At 37.9% G+C, this 18772-nt stretch overlaps 1 protein-coding gene across 1 annotated transcript in view; it reads right to left on the reverse strand.

Moving 5' to 3' along the window:
• Positions 1-4065: 4065 nt before the first annotated feature.
• Positions 4066-18772, reverse strand: part of dchs2 (dachsous cadherin-related 2) — a gene marked incomplete at its 5' end in the record, with an annotated part of 40825 nt that continues 26118 nt past the window's right edge. The window contains 10 exons of the mRNA XM_079616155.1: positions 4066-6909; positions 8400-8541; positions 8658-8941; positions 9078-9208; positions 9400-9551; positions 9779-9990; positions 10504-10617; positions 10814-11665; positions 13865-14074; positions 17122-17256. Of these exons, the coding sequence (XP_079472281.1) occupies positions 4310-6909; positions 8400-8541; positions 8658-8941; positions 9078-9208; positions 9400-9551; positions 9779-9990; positions 10504-10617; positions 10814-11665; positions 13865-14074; positions 17122-17256 (4832 nt within the window). The 3' untranslated portion in view covers positions 4066-4309. The remainder of the gene's footprint in view (positions 6910-8399; positions 8542-8657; positions 8942-9077; positions 9209-9399; positions 9552-9778; positions 9991-10503; positions 10618-10813; positions 11666-13864; positions 14075-17121; positions 17257-18772) is intronic.

Consider the following 18772-nt stretch of genomic DNA (forward strand, 5'->3'; position numbering starts at 1 on the left):
CCACATTTAACAACTCAGCTAAAAACATATCTCTGCCTCTTTGTTCCAACAAAACCGTAGTTTCACTTCTTTAAAGTAATGTATAAACAACATTTTTGGCCACATTACATTGGTCATGTGACACACAGGCTTGAAGTCTAGCAGTTTATACTTAGCTTGAGGCCTTTTCTGTAATTTCACTAAAAACTCGTTCAACGTTTTGACATACTGAAGAAACAAAATGTGAGAGAAATTCTGAGGAGATTTTCTTATAACTGCAGGCCTGGAAATTTGGGAAGGCACCCACTCCTGTATTACACGTCCAACTATTTAAAATTAAATATCAGACACATGAAAATGTCATGCCAGATTAATCCAAGTTTCACGTAATTAAAAAGTACTGTGACTGGTTCAAAAGTTTACTGCAGTGCAGAACAACAACAATAATCAAGTTCCATACCCCCTGTATCTGTTCTACAAATAATAATTACACCATCAAATATTTTTGTAAAGTATATGAAGACTTCAGATGCAAAAGCCTCTAAGTGCCATCTGAAATTTTCTTCTAGAATGATCATTTTTATCAAGCTTGTATGTTTATGTTCAGTTATTTCACTCTAATGGCAATGAAAATGACCTATTAATTGTCATTAAAGTGAAATTACTGAACTTTAATATACGAGCTTGATAAAAATGCTCATTTTAGAAGAAAATTTCAGATGGCACTTAAAGGCTTTTGCATCTGAAGTCTTCATATACTAAAACTATTTTGTTTAACACTTTTATTATAAAGTAACAAAAAGGGATGCACTGTTATGAATTTGTATGTTGATATGATAACGGATTACTTACAACCTCCATTACCGATGTTCAGCTTTTTTCTACTTTTTCTTTTAAAATCAAGAACGTGCTTAAGATCTTTCGCAAGGAATAGTAAATTCGAAATAGGCCTGAAAATGGACATATCGGCTGTATCACTCCCTGGCTTTTTAAGATCTGGCATAACTGCTGCTGTTTTAAAGGGCACCTATTATGACATTTAAAATGTTCCTAATGTTGTTTAGGGAGTCCCCAACAACAGTTTTACATGCATGCAATGACAAAAAACACTTTTGTTTTCGTATAATATGCATTTATTTTTACCTGATTTGCTCACCGACTCCCAAATGATTCGTTCAACGACTCATTTTTCCAAACCCCTCCTTTGCGCGACGCTAATCTGCGTTGATTGGTCAGATGACCCAGCAGTGTTTACAGAGATAATACTTATTGTTTAACACGGAGTACAATGATGCTTTTATCAATTAAATCGAGTTATAATAATGATTATAGTCCACTGCTTTGTAGTTTGTAGTAAAAAACTAAAAATAAGATAAAGAATTTAATGTTATGTTAGCGAGCATTGCCCAGAGTTCATATTGTAAAAGCACAATCAGTCTTTGTTTGCGTTAGCCCGATGCATAAACATAACGTTTTTACAATACAAAAAAAATGCAGTTACGTTAGGCTACTACGAGGTATTATTCTATTCTTTAAGACAACTCCGAAAACAACAACAAACACTTCACATATCTCAATACAATTGCCATTGAAGACCTTGAAGCTAAACGGTGCTTACACAAAAAAAATAATAATAATTAAGCATGCTACATAAAACATAAAAGCAACAATTATTAATAACACTTACAGGTTGTCACGTTTATTATGGACTTTGTTTGTTTTCTTCATCTTATCTCTGTGTTCAGTAGTTTAGTTCATCATCATTAGTTCAGTTCTGTCACCTGTGTTTAGTTAATTAGTCATTGTTCATCATCATCATCACCTGTCGTCACTCGTTATCATCTGTGTATTTAAGTTCCTGTCTTTCACCTTTCAGTTGTTGGTCAATGTTTATGTTACTGTGTATTGAGTGTTCTCTTCAGCCTGTACCAGTTTTTTGTAAGTTTATTCTAGTAAAAGTTTGATTTGGAGAATTCTGCCTTTGCCATTCTTCACCCGCACCTGACCCGTGACAGATTGACCGACCATAAAGTAATGGAGGAGGACGCTATGGAGGCATTTCTGTTTAATCAGAATGGGAGTTCATTGGAGGAGTTTGTGGAAGTTTACCTGCATCTTCATCAGGATGTTTACTGGGAGGAGGAGTTTTTGAAGCAACGGTTCTGGAGAGGACTTGATGATCCACTAGCCCAGATATTGCTGCTCAGGGACTTAGATAGACCTTTTATTGAGTTTATGGACAGAGCTCTTTGGGTTTGTGGTTCCTCCCTCACGGTAACACCAGCCGATCCAGAGGCACCGCTGGTCCCGTCCAGCCCAGAGCTTCCTGCACCGCTGGTCCCGTCCAGCCCAGAGCTTCCTGCACCGCTGGTCCCGTCCAGCCCAGAGCTTCCTGCACCGCTGGTCCCGTCCAGCCCAGAGCTTCCTGCACCGCTGGTCCCGTCCAGCCCAGAGCTTCCTGCACCGCTGGTCCCGTCCAGCCCAGAGCTTCCTGCACCGCTGGTCCCGTCCAGCCCAGAGCTTCCTGCACCGCTGGTCCCGTCCAGCCCAGAGCTTCCTGCACCGCTGGTCCCGTCCAGCCCAGAGCTTCCTGCACCGCTGGTCCCGTCCAGCCCAGAGCTTCCTGCACCGCTGGTCCCGTCCAGCCCAGAGCTTCCTGCACCGCTGGTCCCGTCCGTTTTGACTCCGAGTCGACTATTACTTTTGAAAGACAATAACTTTATATACGGTGCACTTTCATATTTCAAACATTGCAGGATGTTTGTGTTCACTTAGATCTATGTTACACACTACATGAAAGGTAAATTTCTAAATTCCATAATAGGTGCCCTTTAAAAACGGGAGTGACAATCCCTTCAAGTGAGGCGTTAACAATAGCAGTAATATGGGGAACAATATAGCTGGCAAACAGCTCTTCAGATAGTGGGAAGAGGATCAGGTATTAGTAGAATTCTTTGTTAAGACTAATTTAGAAATATATTACAACAGTACAACTTGAAAAAACAGACAGTATTATTACAATAAAACTCACAGTATTATTACAATTTACGGTCAATATAAGTGTAGCCTGGCAAAGGACACATATTCAGATTGAAATAGTCAATAGAAATAAATTGTTTATGGAACGGCGTTCAAATGTGCAAACCTGGTTCTATCAAGGTAGACACTTCCACTATGCAGTAGACTTCTTAAGATAGGAGAGATTAGTGGAACAGATACCACATGTAGCTGTGTGATGACAATCCAAGCACCTTTGAGACCAAACTGAGTTTATAGCAACACGGCTTGCATGAAGATTTCGAAGGGAGCCTTGAACATATTTAGGCAAGTGGAGAAGATGTACAGTAACAATTGCAGCATTTCCAAAACACAGGTGGCAGCAGGCAGACAATTTTCAAAGTGAAGGAGTTCAATAGGAGAGTACTTTTAACATTATGAAATCCAGGTGTTCAAAACAAATTCTTCAAAATAAGCCTTTAATTCGAAATAAAACCAGTATGTAAATAATAAATTTAAAGCAGCAAGGCCGCATATTGTCAATGGATATAATCCAAAATAGTGAATAGTTAGGAGTCCGGGCAGATTGGGTGGCAGCAGTCACTGCGAAAATCCACATTGGCATCCACCAACGTCCTCTCTCACACCTGAAACTATTTCCTCATTCAACTTTAATATATGGTAAAGTGTGGCCCAGGATATTTATATTACATTATGATATTAAATAATATTTTCTGTTTCACAGGTAAAATTGACAATTTTCATTTTTGGATGAACTTTGTATGTCTCAGCTATAATCAGAAAACAAAACACACCTTATAGCAGGGCTATATTTTTGACAGTTATATTAACTGTTCGAGTTTAGGAAGTCTATGGCCCTGATTGTTGGGCATTTTTAAACAAGTGGCAAATGTTTGTCAGTGCAGATAATTCCAATGATTGGTCAATACATCACTAAAGAACTTTTCTTAATTTAATGTACAATAAAGTGCTTGTTCAGTTATATATACTCAAGTGTACTTATAGAGATCCTTGCATAGCTTTTTGCTTCCTAACCACCACAATTCAGAAATTCCAAAGCAAATATTTGGCAAAATAAAATGAATTTTAATTGAATCAGCATTAAAACAATTAGAAATGATACAAAACTCACATAATAAAAATGTTTGTGTGTTTTATAACAATAAAATATGATTATAACTTTGGTTATTAGCATTATTTATATAAAAAAAACAGTCATTACAGTAATCTTTCATACAACACCAAAACACAAAAAAACATACCAAATTAAAAAAGTGAAGTTTTTACACATGTACAAATTTGAAACACAAGATTACACTTGAATCTCTGCATCGTCCAAGATATCTCTTGGCAGTGTTGCTATTTTTGTATAGCATCCCAAACCGGTTTCTGAAACCACTGGGGAGGTACTGGGTGTCCTAACGGTAAGTAAAGACAGAGAGGGGGAAAAACTAGGAGTCATTGCTGAATGGGTCAGCTCTGTGTTTTTAGTGCAAGTATTGGTGTATGTGGGCAATCTGACCAAGGGCAATCTTCTATGGGGCATTCTGGGAGGGACAGCACGAATTCCTGGTTGGGCAACTGCTGTGATGAGAGGAGGTGGATGCAAAAGGCTTTGTGACTCTGGCTCCACATCTCTGGCCCTCATCCCTTCATCTGGAAGCATCCCAATGTCTGTAAAAACAGAGGCCAAAGATTGGAAGCGTGGCTGCCAATTGAGAAAGTAGTCCCAACCGTAGCTCCCATGTAGCTGTTCCTCAGAGGAAATCAGATTGGTGAGTGAGCCCTCAACTGAACCCTGGTTATCAGGCATAGACATGCACCTTCTTATGACCTCCTCCACTTCCTTCATGTTGACAACCTGAGGAAGCATTCCCTCACCTCCTCCTTCATCCCTGAAATTATGGAGACTATCAGAACTGGGCATATCCACTATTCTGACTATACCAATACTGGCACCAGCAAGTGGGTCTTCATCTACCGAGTGAAAGGAGTGTTGATCTGAGTCCCCAGGAATCCCTGAGTCTGAGACTCTTGATGCCTGTTGTGTTGTTACAGAGCCAAGCTGTTTGTAACATGGAAACTTGTTGATCATCTTGATCTCTTGATCCTCAGCAGTCTCTTCCTCAGTAGATCCTCTTCCACTTGAGGCTTTTGAGTTTGAGTTTGGGATATCCAATCTTCCCCATGTGTCTAATGGTTCTTGTACAATTTGGAGGTTAATACCATGGATACTGCTGTTAAGGTTGCCATCTGTTGTTCCTAAAGAGTCCGTCTCAAGGTTAAGGTTAGCAGATAAGGAGGTTGCATTCTTTACGGCATTCTCTTTGGACCTGTACCTTAGAACAAGGGCAATGAAGCTCATTAAAAGGAGGAGGAACACGATCAACGACACACTGAGACTGGCAGTGTGGACACTGAGATCAACACTTGCCAGAGACTTTGCTGAACTGGATATGTTCACAACAACATGACACGTTGATGACCTGGAGTTCAGTTTGGGGCTGCTTGCTAGAACTATCAGGTCCTCTGTTGTCTCGTTTGAGTTAAATCTTCTTCTCTGATACACAGAGTTTGATATATATAGACAGCCAGTTGTTTTGTTGACACTGAAAAATGGGGATGGGTTGACTAAAGAGTACTCCACTGAACCATCCAGACCACCATCATGATCCATAGCCATAAGGTTACCTATACTTTGGCCAACCTTGGCATTAGTCGGAAGAGAGAAATGGTACACATTCTGGGTGAAGATGGGGCTGAACTCATCAATGCCTTCAATTTCGATTTGTAGTCTCAAGGTTGCCACTTGATCTCCTTTGTCACGTGCCTCTACCACAAAGCAGAATTCACTCTCTCCTTCATAGTCAAACATCTGCTTGGTGTAGATGTCTCCAGTAAGAGGATCAATACCAAAGGCTTCTTTCTTGTCTGGGTTGCTACTGTCATAGTCCACATAACAGGGGGTTAAAATGGAATAAGTAAGTAGTCCGAAGATTCCTACATCTTCATCAACAGCATGTACTGTGCACACAGGGGTAAAAGCCGGCAGGTTTTCAGACAGCGAGCAGTTGTAGGTAGGGAACATGAAGAATGGGGAATTGTCATTCTCATCAAGTACCAATATGTAAACAACCGCAAATGATACTTTTTTGTCACTTGGAGCACCACAATCTGATGCTTGGACAGTTAAGGTAATTTTTTTATTCTCTTCATAGTCCAGTGTCCCATTAACTTCAAGGACACCTGTTGCAGAGTCCATTCTGATCAAGCCTTTGCTGTTACCTGAGATGATGTTGTATGTTACAGTCCCATTTGCCCCTAGATCAGGATCATAGGCAGAGATATGGATAAGGGCTGTACCTATGGGACTGTTCTCAGTGACACGTGCATGATACTCTGGACTACTGAAAATAGGTGCATTGTCATTAATATCAAGGACTTTGACTGACACTACAGCTGAGCTGTTCAGGGGTGGGGTTCCCCTGTCTGTTACAGTCACAGTCAATGAATAAGTGTCTGTGGTCTCTTGATCCAGTGTATCACAGAGCACTACTTGGCCAACAGTTCGGCTGTGGGCTTCAGCTGGAATGCTAACAACTTCAAGGCAGAACCGCCTTTCGTCATTTCCAGCTATGATTGCATATTCCAAATGGGTGTTCATATTTGAGTAGTCACTGTCCTCTGCTAATAGAATGAGTATAGTGCTTCCAACAGATACATCCTCGGGAACACTCACCTGGTATGAGTTCTGTGTGAAGAAGGGGGCATTATCGTTAAAGTCCACCACCTCTATGTCCACAGAAGTGACACTAAATAGATTGGGGTCACCACTGTCATGCGCCTCCACCAGTAGCCGTAACATGTTTCCATTTGCAACATAGTTCAGAGGCTTGTTCGTAAACACTGCACCTGTAGGCAGTAGAAAATTCAATAGAAATGCAATTTTACACACAGGATTGTTTTATTATTATAGAAAGACACACTAAATTGACCTATGGTAAAAGTAAAACCACTGTAATTTACATAACTGAATAAAACCCCAATAAAAATAATTACTTTTGTATATCTCTAAGACACATGTTATATTATACTGTATATATGCTCCATTTTTCTGTTTTTATTAGCATTTCTACAACAGTTCTGGTTCTCGAATTGTCTGATTGGATTAGAGCCTTTCCAGGCATGGGATCATTTCACACGGAAATCGTTTCGCAATTTGTATCATGCCACTTGTTTATGCCGCATCTATACTAACCACATTCCTCACAGCGAGCGTCAATGGCGGAGGAGCAAACCCAATATAATTTTAGGTAAATATAGTTGTTTTTTTTAGGTCAGAATGTAATTGCTTAGACCTCAAACGGGAGATTTATATATAAAAATAGTGCCATTTTGAAAATTTGTTTCAAAGTTTTCGGAGCTGTGGGCTCATGTACTGCCGAGAACAGCTTTATATTGGCCAGTTCTTCGGTAATTTGCCACTGGCTCTTATGCGGTTAAACATGAGATATTATTCGTATTAGGTATATCAAACAGGCAATCTTTGGTCTTATTAATCTATTACTTGTTCCACATCAAATAGATTTGGCAAATGGCAAAGTTAAGTTTAATAACTTTATAAGTATTTAACTTAAATCCTGTACTAACTAGAGCGCTAGCTTTTGTACTTTTGACTGAATTGTTTGCCTGTGTTTATTTCCTATTGTTCTTATACTTTTTATATTGGGTAATTGTTCATTTAAATATTATTGTTCTTTAAATAATATTTTATTTTATATAAATAATACGCTGTATTTAGTATTGAGAAAGGGTCTGTTAGTGATTATGATTTCGACTTCAGTGAAAGATACATTATTAAGGCATTAGATGACGGCAAAATATGTCTTTATGAGTGAGTCAGTAGCAAATAACTTTATATTAAAAGGGACTGAAACAAGGTTATTAAAAAATACATTATTTTTACTTTAAACAACACCTTATAAGACACAACTGACAAATGCATTGACTAACGCCATCATGGGAAATCCTCTTAACTGAAGGATACTAAGACAAATATATCACTTTCTTTAAGCAGACATTCAAACTGATTATTTATTATGAACATAAGATTGACCTGAAGAATAAATGCTAAATCAGATGCAGGTACACTATCTTAGTTGATATCTTTTTGTTGCTAGTTCTAACGTGACGTTTTAGAATAACTGAGCCTTGAGCCTTCTTAAACTGTCAACTTGAGATTTGATTCTGGAAGTAGTTTTACACAAAGAGGGTTTTGAAAAACACTTATTGTTTCTTATTTATTTACACACTTGTGCCATCAAATTGTTGTATAAACGCAAGCTTGCTTTATTGTATTACTTTAGTTAGTTTAGTTAGTTTAGTTTTTTGTGGAAAATTACCATTGTCAGGATCAATGTAGAACCCTCTCACTGGGTTGGAAAGAAGTCTGTATGAAATTCTTCCATTTTGGCCAGAGTCTTTATCAGTTGCCGATACAGACACAACATATGTGTCTGCTGATGTACGCTCTGGCAACACAACCTGGATGTGAGCAGCAAAAGATGGTCAATACTCTAAGAAGAGCATGAATAGTGCATAACCTATGATACTAAAAAGTGATCAAGACCTCTTAAAATAGTTTAATATAATATTTTTACCTGGTAAGACTCCTGAGAGAAGACTGGAGGGTTATCATTGACATCCAACACCTGGATGGAGAGTTCGGCCTCAGTTTGATGGACAGAGTCTGATGCTTCCACTCTCAATGTATAGACAGCTTGATCTTCATAGTCCAGGCTTTTAGTTGTGGTAATTACCCCAGAGTACTGGTCAATTGCAAAACTGCTGGTCCGATCCTCATCTTTGAATCTGTATGTCGCTGAAGGACTAAGGTCTACATCATTTGTAATCACTTGGGTGACAATGTAACCAACAGGAAGATCTGTGGAGATGGCAAGGAAAGAATATGTTCAGTGTGTTGTACTTTAACATTTTGAACACATACTAAAACTCTTTAAAACAAATAAGAAAGGTGTGAAAATGCAGACATTGTATCAGTAAACAAATAAGTTTCTTACTTTCTGCAATGGTCACTGGTTCCATGGATGGAATTGTAGGGCTATTATCATTTACATCTACAACCTGGACACGGACAGTGCAGGTGCCTGTAAGGGGAGGACTTCCCATGTCCTTGACCTGAAGAATTAATCTGTATTTGAAAAAAAATAAAATGTTTTGATTAAAAATAGAAATGTATAACCTTTAGGGCTAACAGGAAATAAATAATTATGATATCATGTCTAAAGGACTTCCATGATTGTTCAATTAATTTCCAAAAGACCATTTCCATATAAACTTAATTGCGAAAGAAATTGAAGAAGTCAGGAAAGTTTGCCATACTTGTAGGATGAGAAAATTTCTCTGTCCAAGACAGCATTGGTGGCAAGAATCCCACGAACAGAGTCGATCACAAACGCATTATTGTGGTTCCCATCCACAATGAAGTAACTGATCTGCCCATTTATTCCACTGTCAGAATCTGTCGCTAAAACCTACAGAATTACAGTCATATAATGTTAAAATTGGGATCTGAAATGTAAGTTAAAAATCTTAATGTTTAAACTGATGATCATACACAACATGGTTCTATTTTATTTTGGATTACAAAATAGTTATATAAAGTAATTTTGTGTTATTGTGTGAATCAGATTTACAAGATAATTTCATAATAATTACCATATTAATCATGGCATGGTCAAACAAATCAATTTTTTTTTACCTGCATGACATAGGTGTTATGAATTTGACCCTCCCATACAGCTGTTCTGTAGTAGCTTTGCTTGAAAACTGGTGCGTTATCATTGATGTCCTGCAGAGTGATGGCCACCCTGGCATAGGCTGTTTGGTGTCCATTTTCAGCCAGAATCACTAGGTAAATTTTACACTGTACCTCAAAGTCTATCAGTCTCTGCTCCTTAACTGTGATATCACCTGTCAATGGTGATATTTCAGAAAATTAAAACCTTGACAATGCCCCTGGACCACATACTTTATACTACAAAGAACTTTATACTACAAAGCATGTTACTTCTACTACAACTGTTTGTTAAATTTACTTTCTCAATACTGGAAATATGTAGAATTTAGAAGTGCCTAACTGACCAAGTTACATTTTGATTCTGTTGTCAACAAAACTGACAAAAGAACTGAAGAATTATTGTAAAGAATGTTATTATTATTATTATTATTATTATCATACATAAAATTCATGAATAATATGAATGTATTGCAGTATCATCATCATCATCATCATCATTACAAGTACCACCACTAATAATTATAATAATATTAATAACAATAACAATAATGTATTGCTGTATTATTATCATCATTACAAATACCATTAATAATAATGCTGATGACAACAACAATAATAATTATGAAATTAAATTAGTACATTTTATTAACATTTTTAAACTATGATGATGCCTATACAATTCTCACCTGTAATTGGGTTAATAGTGAAGGCTTCATTTTCACTGCCGCCGAAAATACTGTACTTGATCGTTCCTTCATCTGCTGTCTGGTCATGAGCTACAACATTTGCAACCCAAGAGCCTTAGAAATGATAAGTGGTACACACAAACACAGTCAGTTCAGCATCCAAAATTACTGACCTTCTCAGAAACACAAGCGTTTTCATCTAAGTAAATGACATTAAAGTAAATCAATGCTGAAATGTCAAGAGAAATATCTCAAAGGTGGAAAAAACATCTAAAATCTGTAAGCTTGAAACAAGTTGCTCAAAGTATACCTGTTTTGCTGTTTTCTGGTATGGTGACTTCATAGAGTTCCTCAGTAAACTGCAATGGTGGCTCTTCACTCTTAAGGTGAATGAGCAGAAGGCAGCTAGAGGTGAGGGAAGGTTTACCTAGATCCACAGCCTGTATCTGGAGCAGCTTTGTCCCAAACACCTCATTACTCAGGGGGACTTTCAACCTGACAGCTCCAGACCCATCAACCTGAAACAGCTCATCTTCTTCTGCTAGGCCAAACACTACTGTCCCATTGTCTCCTTGGTCTGGATCTTGGGCTGTAACTGTTATGATGGCTCGATTAGGATGTGTGGTCATGGAAGAGACTGACACCCGCATGGGTTCCTCAACACATGCAGGTGGATTGTCATTAACATCTTCTACATGTATTGTAACTGTAGCGATTGAGCTGCGTGGACCTTGGCTGCAGCCGTCAGTAGCTACAGCGCGGAAGACATGCTGGGAACGAGTTTCACGGTCCAATGGCTTTGTGAGCCTTACCACACCAGTAGAACCATCAACATAAAAGTTTCCAGAATTCTCCTCCTCCAAGGAGAAGGTCACTACACCATTGGGCCCCTCGTCGGGATCCCATGCTATCAGATGTAGGATCTCTGAACCCACATGGAGCCCCTCACTAATGCTGGCACGATAGCTTTTCCGAGTGAACGAGGGGCTGTTATCGTTTTCATCTGAGAGGGTGACGTGCAGCAGTGCAGTGGAGCTCAGAGGTGGACGCCCATGGTCAGTAGCAGTGATGAGAAGGGAGTAGTTGGAACGTTCCTCTCGGTCCAGGAATCTAATGGTGCTGATCGCCCCAGTCACAGCGTCAATGCTGAAACACTCTTCAGCTTATAATAGTGAATGAAAAAGAGACATAAGCACTGATTCAGACCCTGAAAGGTTTTCAAGTATACATTTTTTGTATAAATACTACCATTCAAATGTTTTGAATCAGAAAGAATTCTTTTTATTTTTAGATTTTCTTTTTAAATTGAGATTTCTGAACAATCAAGTGACATATTAAGACAGGAGTAATGAAAATTAAGCTTTGCCATCACAGGAATAAATTACATTTTTAAATATATTAAAGTGCCATTATTATGCTTTTTCAGATATTACCTTTCATGTAGTGTAATATAGCTGTTTGTCAATGTAAAAGTCTCCAGCAAAGTTTCAAAGATCAAAGTGCTCGATAAAAGAGTTGAGATAAAGGAAGTTGTCAGTCTTTCCAGTCTTGACCTACGCAAGTTTGTAACAAATTTTCATAATGCCAGCCTAATGTCTTCATTTGGCTGCCCGCGAACAATGTCTACTTTGCCCTCAAACACTATAGTGCTAGCTGAGGCTTGGAAGAGTTTAGTTTGTGTTGTTGATATACACTGTTTTTTTGTGCTGTGAAATCAAATCCTCTTTGCATGCACCCCCAAAGGATGAGGACTCAAGCTTGTATTGAAACGGTAAACCGACGCCATCATTACTGTTTGTAACACAATGTATTAGAGATGCTCGGATCAGCTCTAACGTCACCCAAATCCACTGTTAAAAGCAAATCATCCAACCGCCACCAACCCGCACCAATGATTTTCTCTGATTTAGATATCCGCACCCGACCCACACCGATCACATTACAATTATTCAAATTCTCAGTGTTAAGTGCGATTATATGGTATTATATTACACTGAAGTAGGCTGCTTTTAAATTAACATTTATTTAAATTAAAATTTCTTAAATATTCTACCAGGGGACGACAACTTATATGGCACACAGAGGGGTAATCGCTGGCATGTGAGCAAAAGCGAGATATGTGTATTTAATTAAGAAGTACATCGCACCTGCATACAGATCTACATTTTGAGGTAATCATTCATCATAACACAGCCTTTTTTATTAAGTTAGGACTAGGAGCTATAAATTAAATTAGAGTAAAGAGTGAGATTTAAATTACGAAAGCGAGCAGGTCTGAAAGCACGTTAAAGCAGTTAAAAGTTACTGACTTAAAGCTTACAGCTTGATACGCTATTTGTTGCGCTTAGCTTTGAGAATTAAAACAAATTTTACCATTATTTTGGAAAACACTCTTATCAGAATAATTTATCTTAAGATTGTGTATATTTTTAGATAAACCTGTCAAGTTATTAAGCAATGTCTCATGCAGGTTCCTTCTGTGTTTTATATAATGACCACTAGGATGTGCTCTAGGCATGTTTTCTTTGATTGGTTTTCCCTGAAGAGATAGGCTAAACGTTGTTGTCGAAAACTAAAGTAAAAGAGTGATGCAAGTTTGTTGCATTTTACCGTGAGATGAGAGTAAATGATTTATCTCTCGTCCACCCACAATTGTTGGAATGTTATTATCCGCACCATCCATCGATATAACCGCGATCCGCGCATCACTACTATGTATACAAGTGGCAAGGAAACCTCCGGAGACGGAATTCAGATATGGTAACCGGAGTTTCATTTTTGACATGTGTTGTAAACAATTAGACCAATCACAACAGACTGGACCACCTGACCAATCACAGAGCAGAGTAGGGTCTTGGAAACCGTTTCAGACACTGTGAGAAAAGAGGTGATGATGCACCAATCCACAAATTGTGGCCCACTCTCTCAACTGTTGTCATCCCCAATTTATCAGATTGGGGTTTAAAACAGGGTTATGCTCTCTTGTGAATGGGTTAGTGCCCATTGCCAGAATAGTCGAAGGTAATAGTGGGGCCTTTTGGCACAGTAGAGCTGTATTATGCATGCCAGACAAGTAATTGGCAACGTCACTTTGTAAAGAAAGACTACACGCCTGAGCACATACACATTCAAACGTGCAAGCCTATAGACTAAACATTTAATGCGCATGTACATGCCGTCACCGTTTTCACAGATTCACGTTTGTGAAGTTTACACCGAGATAATAATGAGTTAAAGCGGAGTTAAAATTAAAAACATTTTGTTTTCTAATCCCTTGTATCAATGCATAAAATATAATAAAAGCAATTAGATGTAAAATCAGAAAATGTCAATAATGTGAAGGACAGATTAATTTACTTACCTTCTATGGAGTACTGAATAGTTCCATTTAGTCCATTATCAGCATCTGAGGCCTGGATGATGTGAATGACTCCAGGAGGCAAGTTCTCTGGGATCACTATGTGCAAATCAGGCTGAGAGATTTCTGGAGTGTTGTCATTTTCATCTAAGATGAAGCACAGGACTGTTGCAGTTCCGGAGAGAGACAGAGTGCCACTGTCCTCTGCCTGAACTGTAAAGCAGTCAAAAACACATAAGGAGGTGAGCAGGTTATTATAATAAGGGAACCATTGACAAGTGAAGGTTGCAACAGCACTTAAAATTCCAGTGGTTAAGTATTTTTAATGAACATGCAATTACAGATTATTGAAAACATTGTGTAAATGTCCAAAAACGATAAAAAAAAAACATTTAGTTACTTGAAATAAAATAAGCACTAACTTAAAAAAAAAAAAAAAAAAAAAAAAAATTATATATATATATATATATATATATATATATATATATATATATATATATATATATATATAAATAAATAGTTAGTTGCCTAGGCAAGATTTCCAATTTTCAGCTCAACTTTATATACTAAAATAAAAAGCTGTAAAAATAAATAAAATAAAAACGATACAGACAAAATACAACAAACTTACTAAACCTTTAACTGAAATTAAATCGAAAAAAGGAAAATATAAAATTAAAACTAATTCGGATGATTAATAAAAACTAGAATAGTATAAAAATTATTCTAAAACAGTGGTTCCCAAGCCTGGGAGGTTTAGGGATCACGTTTAGGGATCAGATCAGTTTTATATAACCAGTTAAAAATCAGGGGTTCCCAATTCCAGTCCTCGCGCCTCCCCGCTCTGCACATTTTGTGTGTCTCTCTTATATGACACTCAGTTGAGGGGTGGGATCCATTCGACCAAATGTGCACTGTAACCCTGACTTAAAAGGGTATTTCGAGATCTTAAGATTCCCATCTGAAGCAGGTGTGTTTGTATGCGGCTGTTCACGGTTGTAAAGTGTGTGAGACGTGACAGTTACAAGTCAACTATCATGATTACGGGTTAAAAGATAAAAAGAAAAATTGCCAAATTATGTTTATTTTCATATTAAATATTGCAACATACATTTATCATTCAGTTTAAGGCTTTTGGGTTTGACAGATTAAATTAAGCGAAACGTATAATTAATTCATATTTATATGGATGTATTATACATCAGAGATCTTTAGATTTTGCCTTTGAGATCCTGAAACACTGTTTTGTGTGATAGCCTCTATTTGTGTGTGTTTTAGTGAATACTGTGAAGACCTTGTCACTCTGTGTATGCTCCCAGGGAGAATTATGCTCCCAGTTTGTGTAACTGTACATCCTCTCCATTCGTGTTACCTCTCGTTACTGTGCACTGGTCACACTTGAGGTTAGAGAAAGGGACACATAAGCATGTCGCATGACAAACATTGTGCACACGTAAGGAATTTCACTCTGTAATAGGATCACTAGGTTAGGGGCGAGCTCCACCCACTGTATTTTTGCTTTTGGCAAGTGTAGGGCAGGTGAAGCATTCGTGAAGCATTTTCTTTTGCTATTTTCGTTTTGAAGTTAGGTTAGAGGTTGTTCTGTAAGGTAGTTTGGATTTTGGTTTTGATTATTTATTTGATTTGGATGCCGCCCATGTCCCTTCTCCAATTCTCTTCCCCATCCCAATTTGTGTTACTCGTTTGTAATTTGCTTTTCCATTCATACTTTTTTGTATATATAAATAAATAGTATTTATATTTTCTTGTTTATTTCTTCTATTTCTTTATTGTAAATATATTTTCTGTTCTTGTGCTACTCTCACACAAGGGGTGGTATAATGCCCCTTTTTACAATATTTAAAATAAGTCTCTGATGTCCCCAGAGTGTGTATGTGAAGTTTTAGCTCAATTATTATTGTTATTTTCAACAGCATATTCAAATTGTCCCTTTTTGAGGGTGAGCTAAAACATGTTGTTTTGTGTGTGTCCCTTTAAATACAAACGAGCTGCTGCTCCAGGTTTATGTAATTTTTAGGGTTCCTGATGTCACTAACCTGGGAGGAATGTCGTGTAGTCCCTACCAGCCATTTGTTGTAGTCCTTAAAAAAGGATTTCTTTAAAAGCAAATATCTTCCTTTGCTTTGAACTTTGAGCGTTGTAACTTTGCAGATGTTGTTTATGCTCAAACAGCAACATCTGCACACTAATTAAAGTTAAAATCATAATCAACCACCCCTTTAACATACTGTAAATATATTGTTTGTTTGCAACTCAGTTCAGACTTGTGTCCTTGCCTGTATACCTCACCCTGTTATGACGTGTTTGTATATGTGTCTTCTACCGAGTTTAATGTTACACCCCTTTACCCCTTGATCATTATTATATTATTATATAAGGAGCAGTGAACAATGCATATGGACCCCGTGAATGGGGATGCACCCGAGTTCATGGAGCTCTATTCTAACGAGCTGATGATTTGAATCAGGTGTGTTAGATAACAGACATACTGTAGGCTGAATCCGAAATCGCCCCCTAAACCCTCATTAATTATTCCCTATACGTTAGTCCACTAATACTGTTCACTTGAAGGAGTGAACAAAAAAGAGTGAACAGATTCGGACAGCCGTTGAGCGTACATCGGTTGTTCACTCGTTATTGCAATGCAATGTGGGATTTAAATTTGATATTTGAGGGTATAGGGGCGATTTCGGATTCAGCCATACTGTGCAGAGCAAGGAGCCGCGAGGGCTGGAATTGGGAACCCCTGTTCTAAAATAACACTGTGGCTTGATATTTGCATTTGTGTTTAACAATAATCATTTTAAAACTGCCTTACCATCTTCATGTTATCCTAAAGATTTCTGTTATTGTATTTGATGATTAGCTATAATTACCCATTACACTCTGTAAGCAAACACTGACTTGAAAAACATCTGAAACCATTTACCATGCCAATAGTCCTATTCCAAACCATATAATTCTACAAACAATATTAATACAGCAAAAAAAATCTGTTAAATTTATCTTTGTCAATCCATAATCTACCACTAAAAAAGCTCATATAAATCATGGCCTTCAGTGTCAAATTTTAAGAAGCAAGTTTGAAAAGACAGTGCGACCGTGTGAGTTTATATTATTCCATAATTGCTACACAGTATATAACTTAAATAGTGTGTTCTAGATTCTGAACACTCAAACATAAAAAAAAGGTTTAGGAAGGACAGGGAGGAATGATTCAGGCAGAAGGAAGATCTCACCTCTGAGAGTAAACCTGGATTGGATCTCTCTGTCTAGCCGAGTGGAGGTGCTGATCTGACCCGTGTGAGTGTTTATCGTGAAGAGCTCATATCCAGGACCGGGTAACAAGCTGTAGCTAATAGCAGAATTCACCTCTGTGGGAAACACACACATACTCTTCATACAACTCTTCACAGATTGGTCATCAGACCAGAAAATTAGTTTGTCTACAAGAAGTCGCCCCAACATCTGATTCTGATTGCATGACGTCATGACAGAGAGTTGACGTACTTGTACTAGTAGTAATTGGCTTTTTAATGTGTGCCTTCCTCCACTTTTGTGTTGCGGGTTCAAACAAATGCAGGAGAGTTGAGCTGTGACGAGTATTGGTATAGGTCTATATAAAGTCTATTTACTCTCCTGTCAGGCAAAGTGCTAGTATGAGCTTCTTATCTGATCTTTGAATTGAAAACAGCGCTATCCTGAACAAATAACGCCATTGCCTAAAATAAACACACACGCACGCACACACACACACACACACACACACACACACACACACACACACACACACACACACACACACACACACACACACACACACACACACACACACACACACACACACACACACACACACACACGTTGTGTTTTCATGTTTTATGGGGACTTTCCATAATGATTCTCATACTGTACAAACTATTTGTTCTATTCCCTTACCCCTAAATATACACATCACAGAAAAAAAATACACTTTCTTTTAACATTTTTAAAAAACATCACCAATATGATTTATAAGCTATTTTCCTCATGGGGACAATTTTTTTTATTATTATTCAAATAACTTATTCAAAATAAGTACTACTCAGGAGTGTCTGCGATTTTGGACGCAGCCAGTTTGCCCACACAGTGGCACTCATTCAGACACACATACAGATACATACAGGCATGGGTCAATGACAAACAGGAGTGTAGACAAAGAAAAGAAGAAAAAAAATAGAAGAGATTAGAAATATTAAAAATCTAGTTTAAAACAGAAGTGCAAGGAAATGTACTTTTTTGTATTTATGCTGGTTTCATAGAGGTTTTAAAAAACTCTCTACCATTCTCAACAAAAAATGTTGAAATATTATTTTAAGTATAAATATTCACTAGTGTACCGTCACGTCTGTTCGAGGTTTGAGTTAATTTTTCATGTTTCCTGTTCAGTATTCTGAGTTATTTCATGTTTCCTTAGTCTGTCTCCTGTTCACACTGTCAGTCCAAATCCGATTATTTGTGTATTCGATTGGAATCTGATCTAAAATGATCATCGTCCACATTGTGTATCGCAACGGTTCAGAGCCGATATGTGTGTCTATCCTGCTCTTTCGTTTTCTGGAATATCTGCATTGGTTTATTTGACAATGACGTTGCTTTGGTAGGTATATGCCAAAAACAAAAACAACCGCAACATGGAGGGATTTGCAATACAGGTGTTGTCACATGACATGACAATGAGTAGCCGCTGCGCTGGACTACTGGGTCTTATGAGGCAGTGGACAAAACGTAGTATGAGGCTGGTATGCGTGGCTTTATTCCATGCTGTTGTTTCCGCCAGCTTCAAAACATGTCTCCGTTACAGTCATTTTCTGCTTGTCCGGCACATTGCAACAACACTTTCTGCAGTGA

The sequence above is a fragment of the Phoxinus phoxinus genome (assembly GCF_949152265.1).
Source record: "Phoxinus phoxinus genome assembly, chromosome: 6".
Taxonomy (NCBI): Eukaryota; Metazoa; Chordata; class Actinopteri; order Cypriniformes; family Leuciscidae; genus Phoxinus; species Phoxinus phoxinus.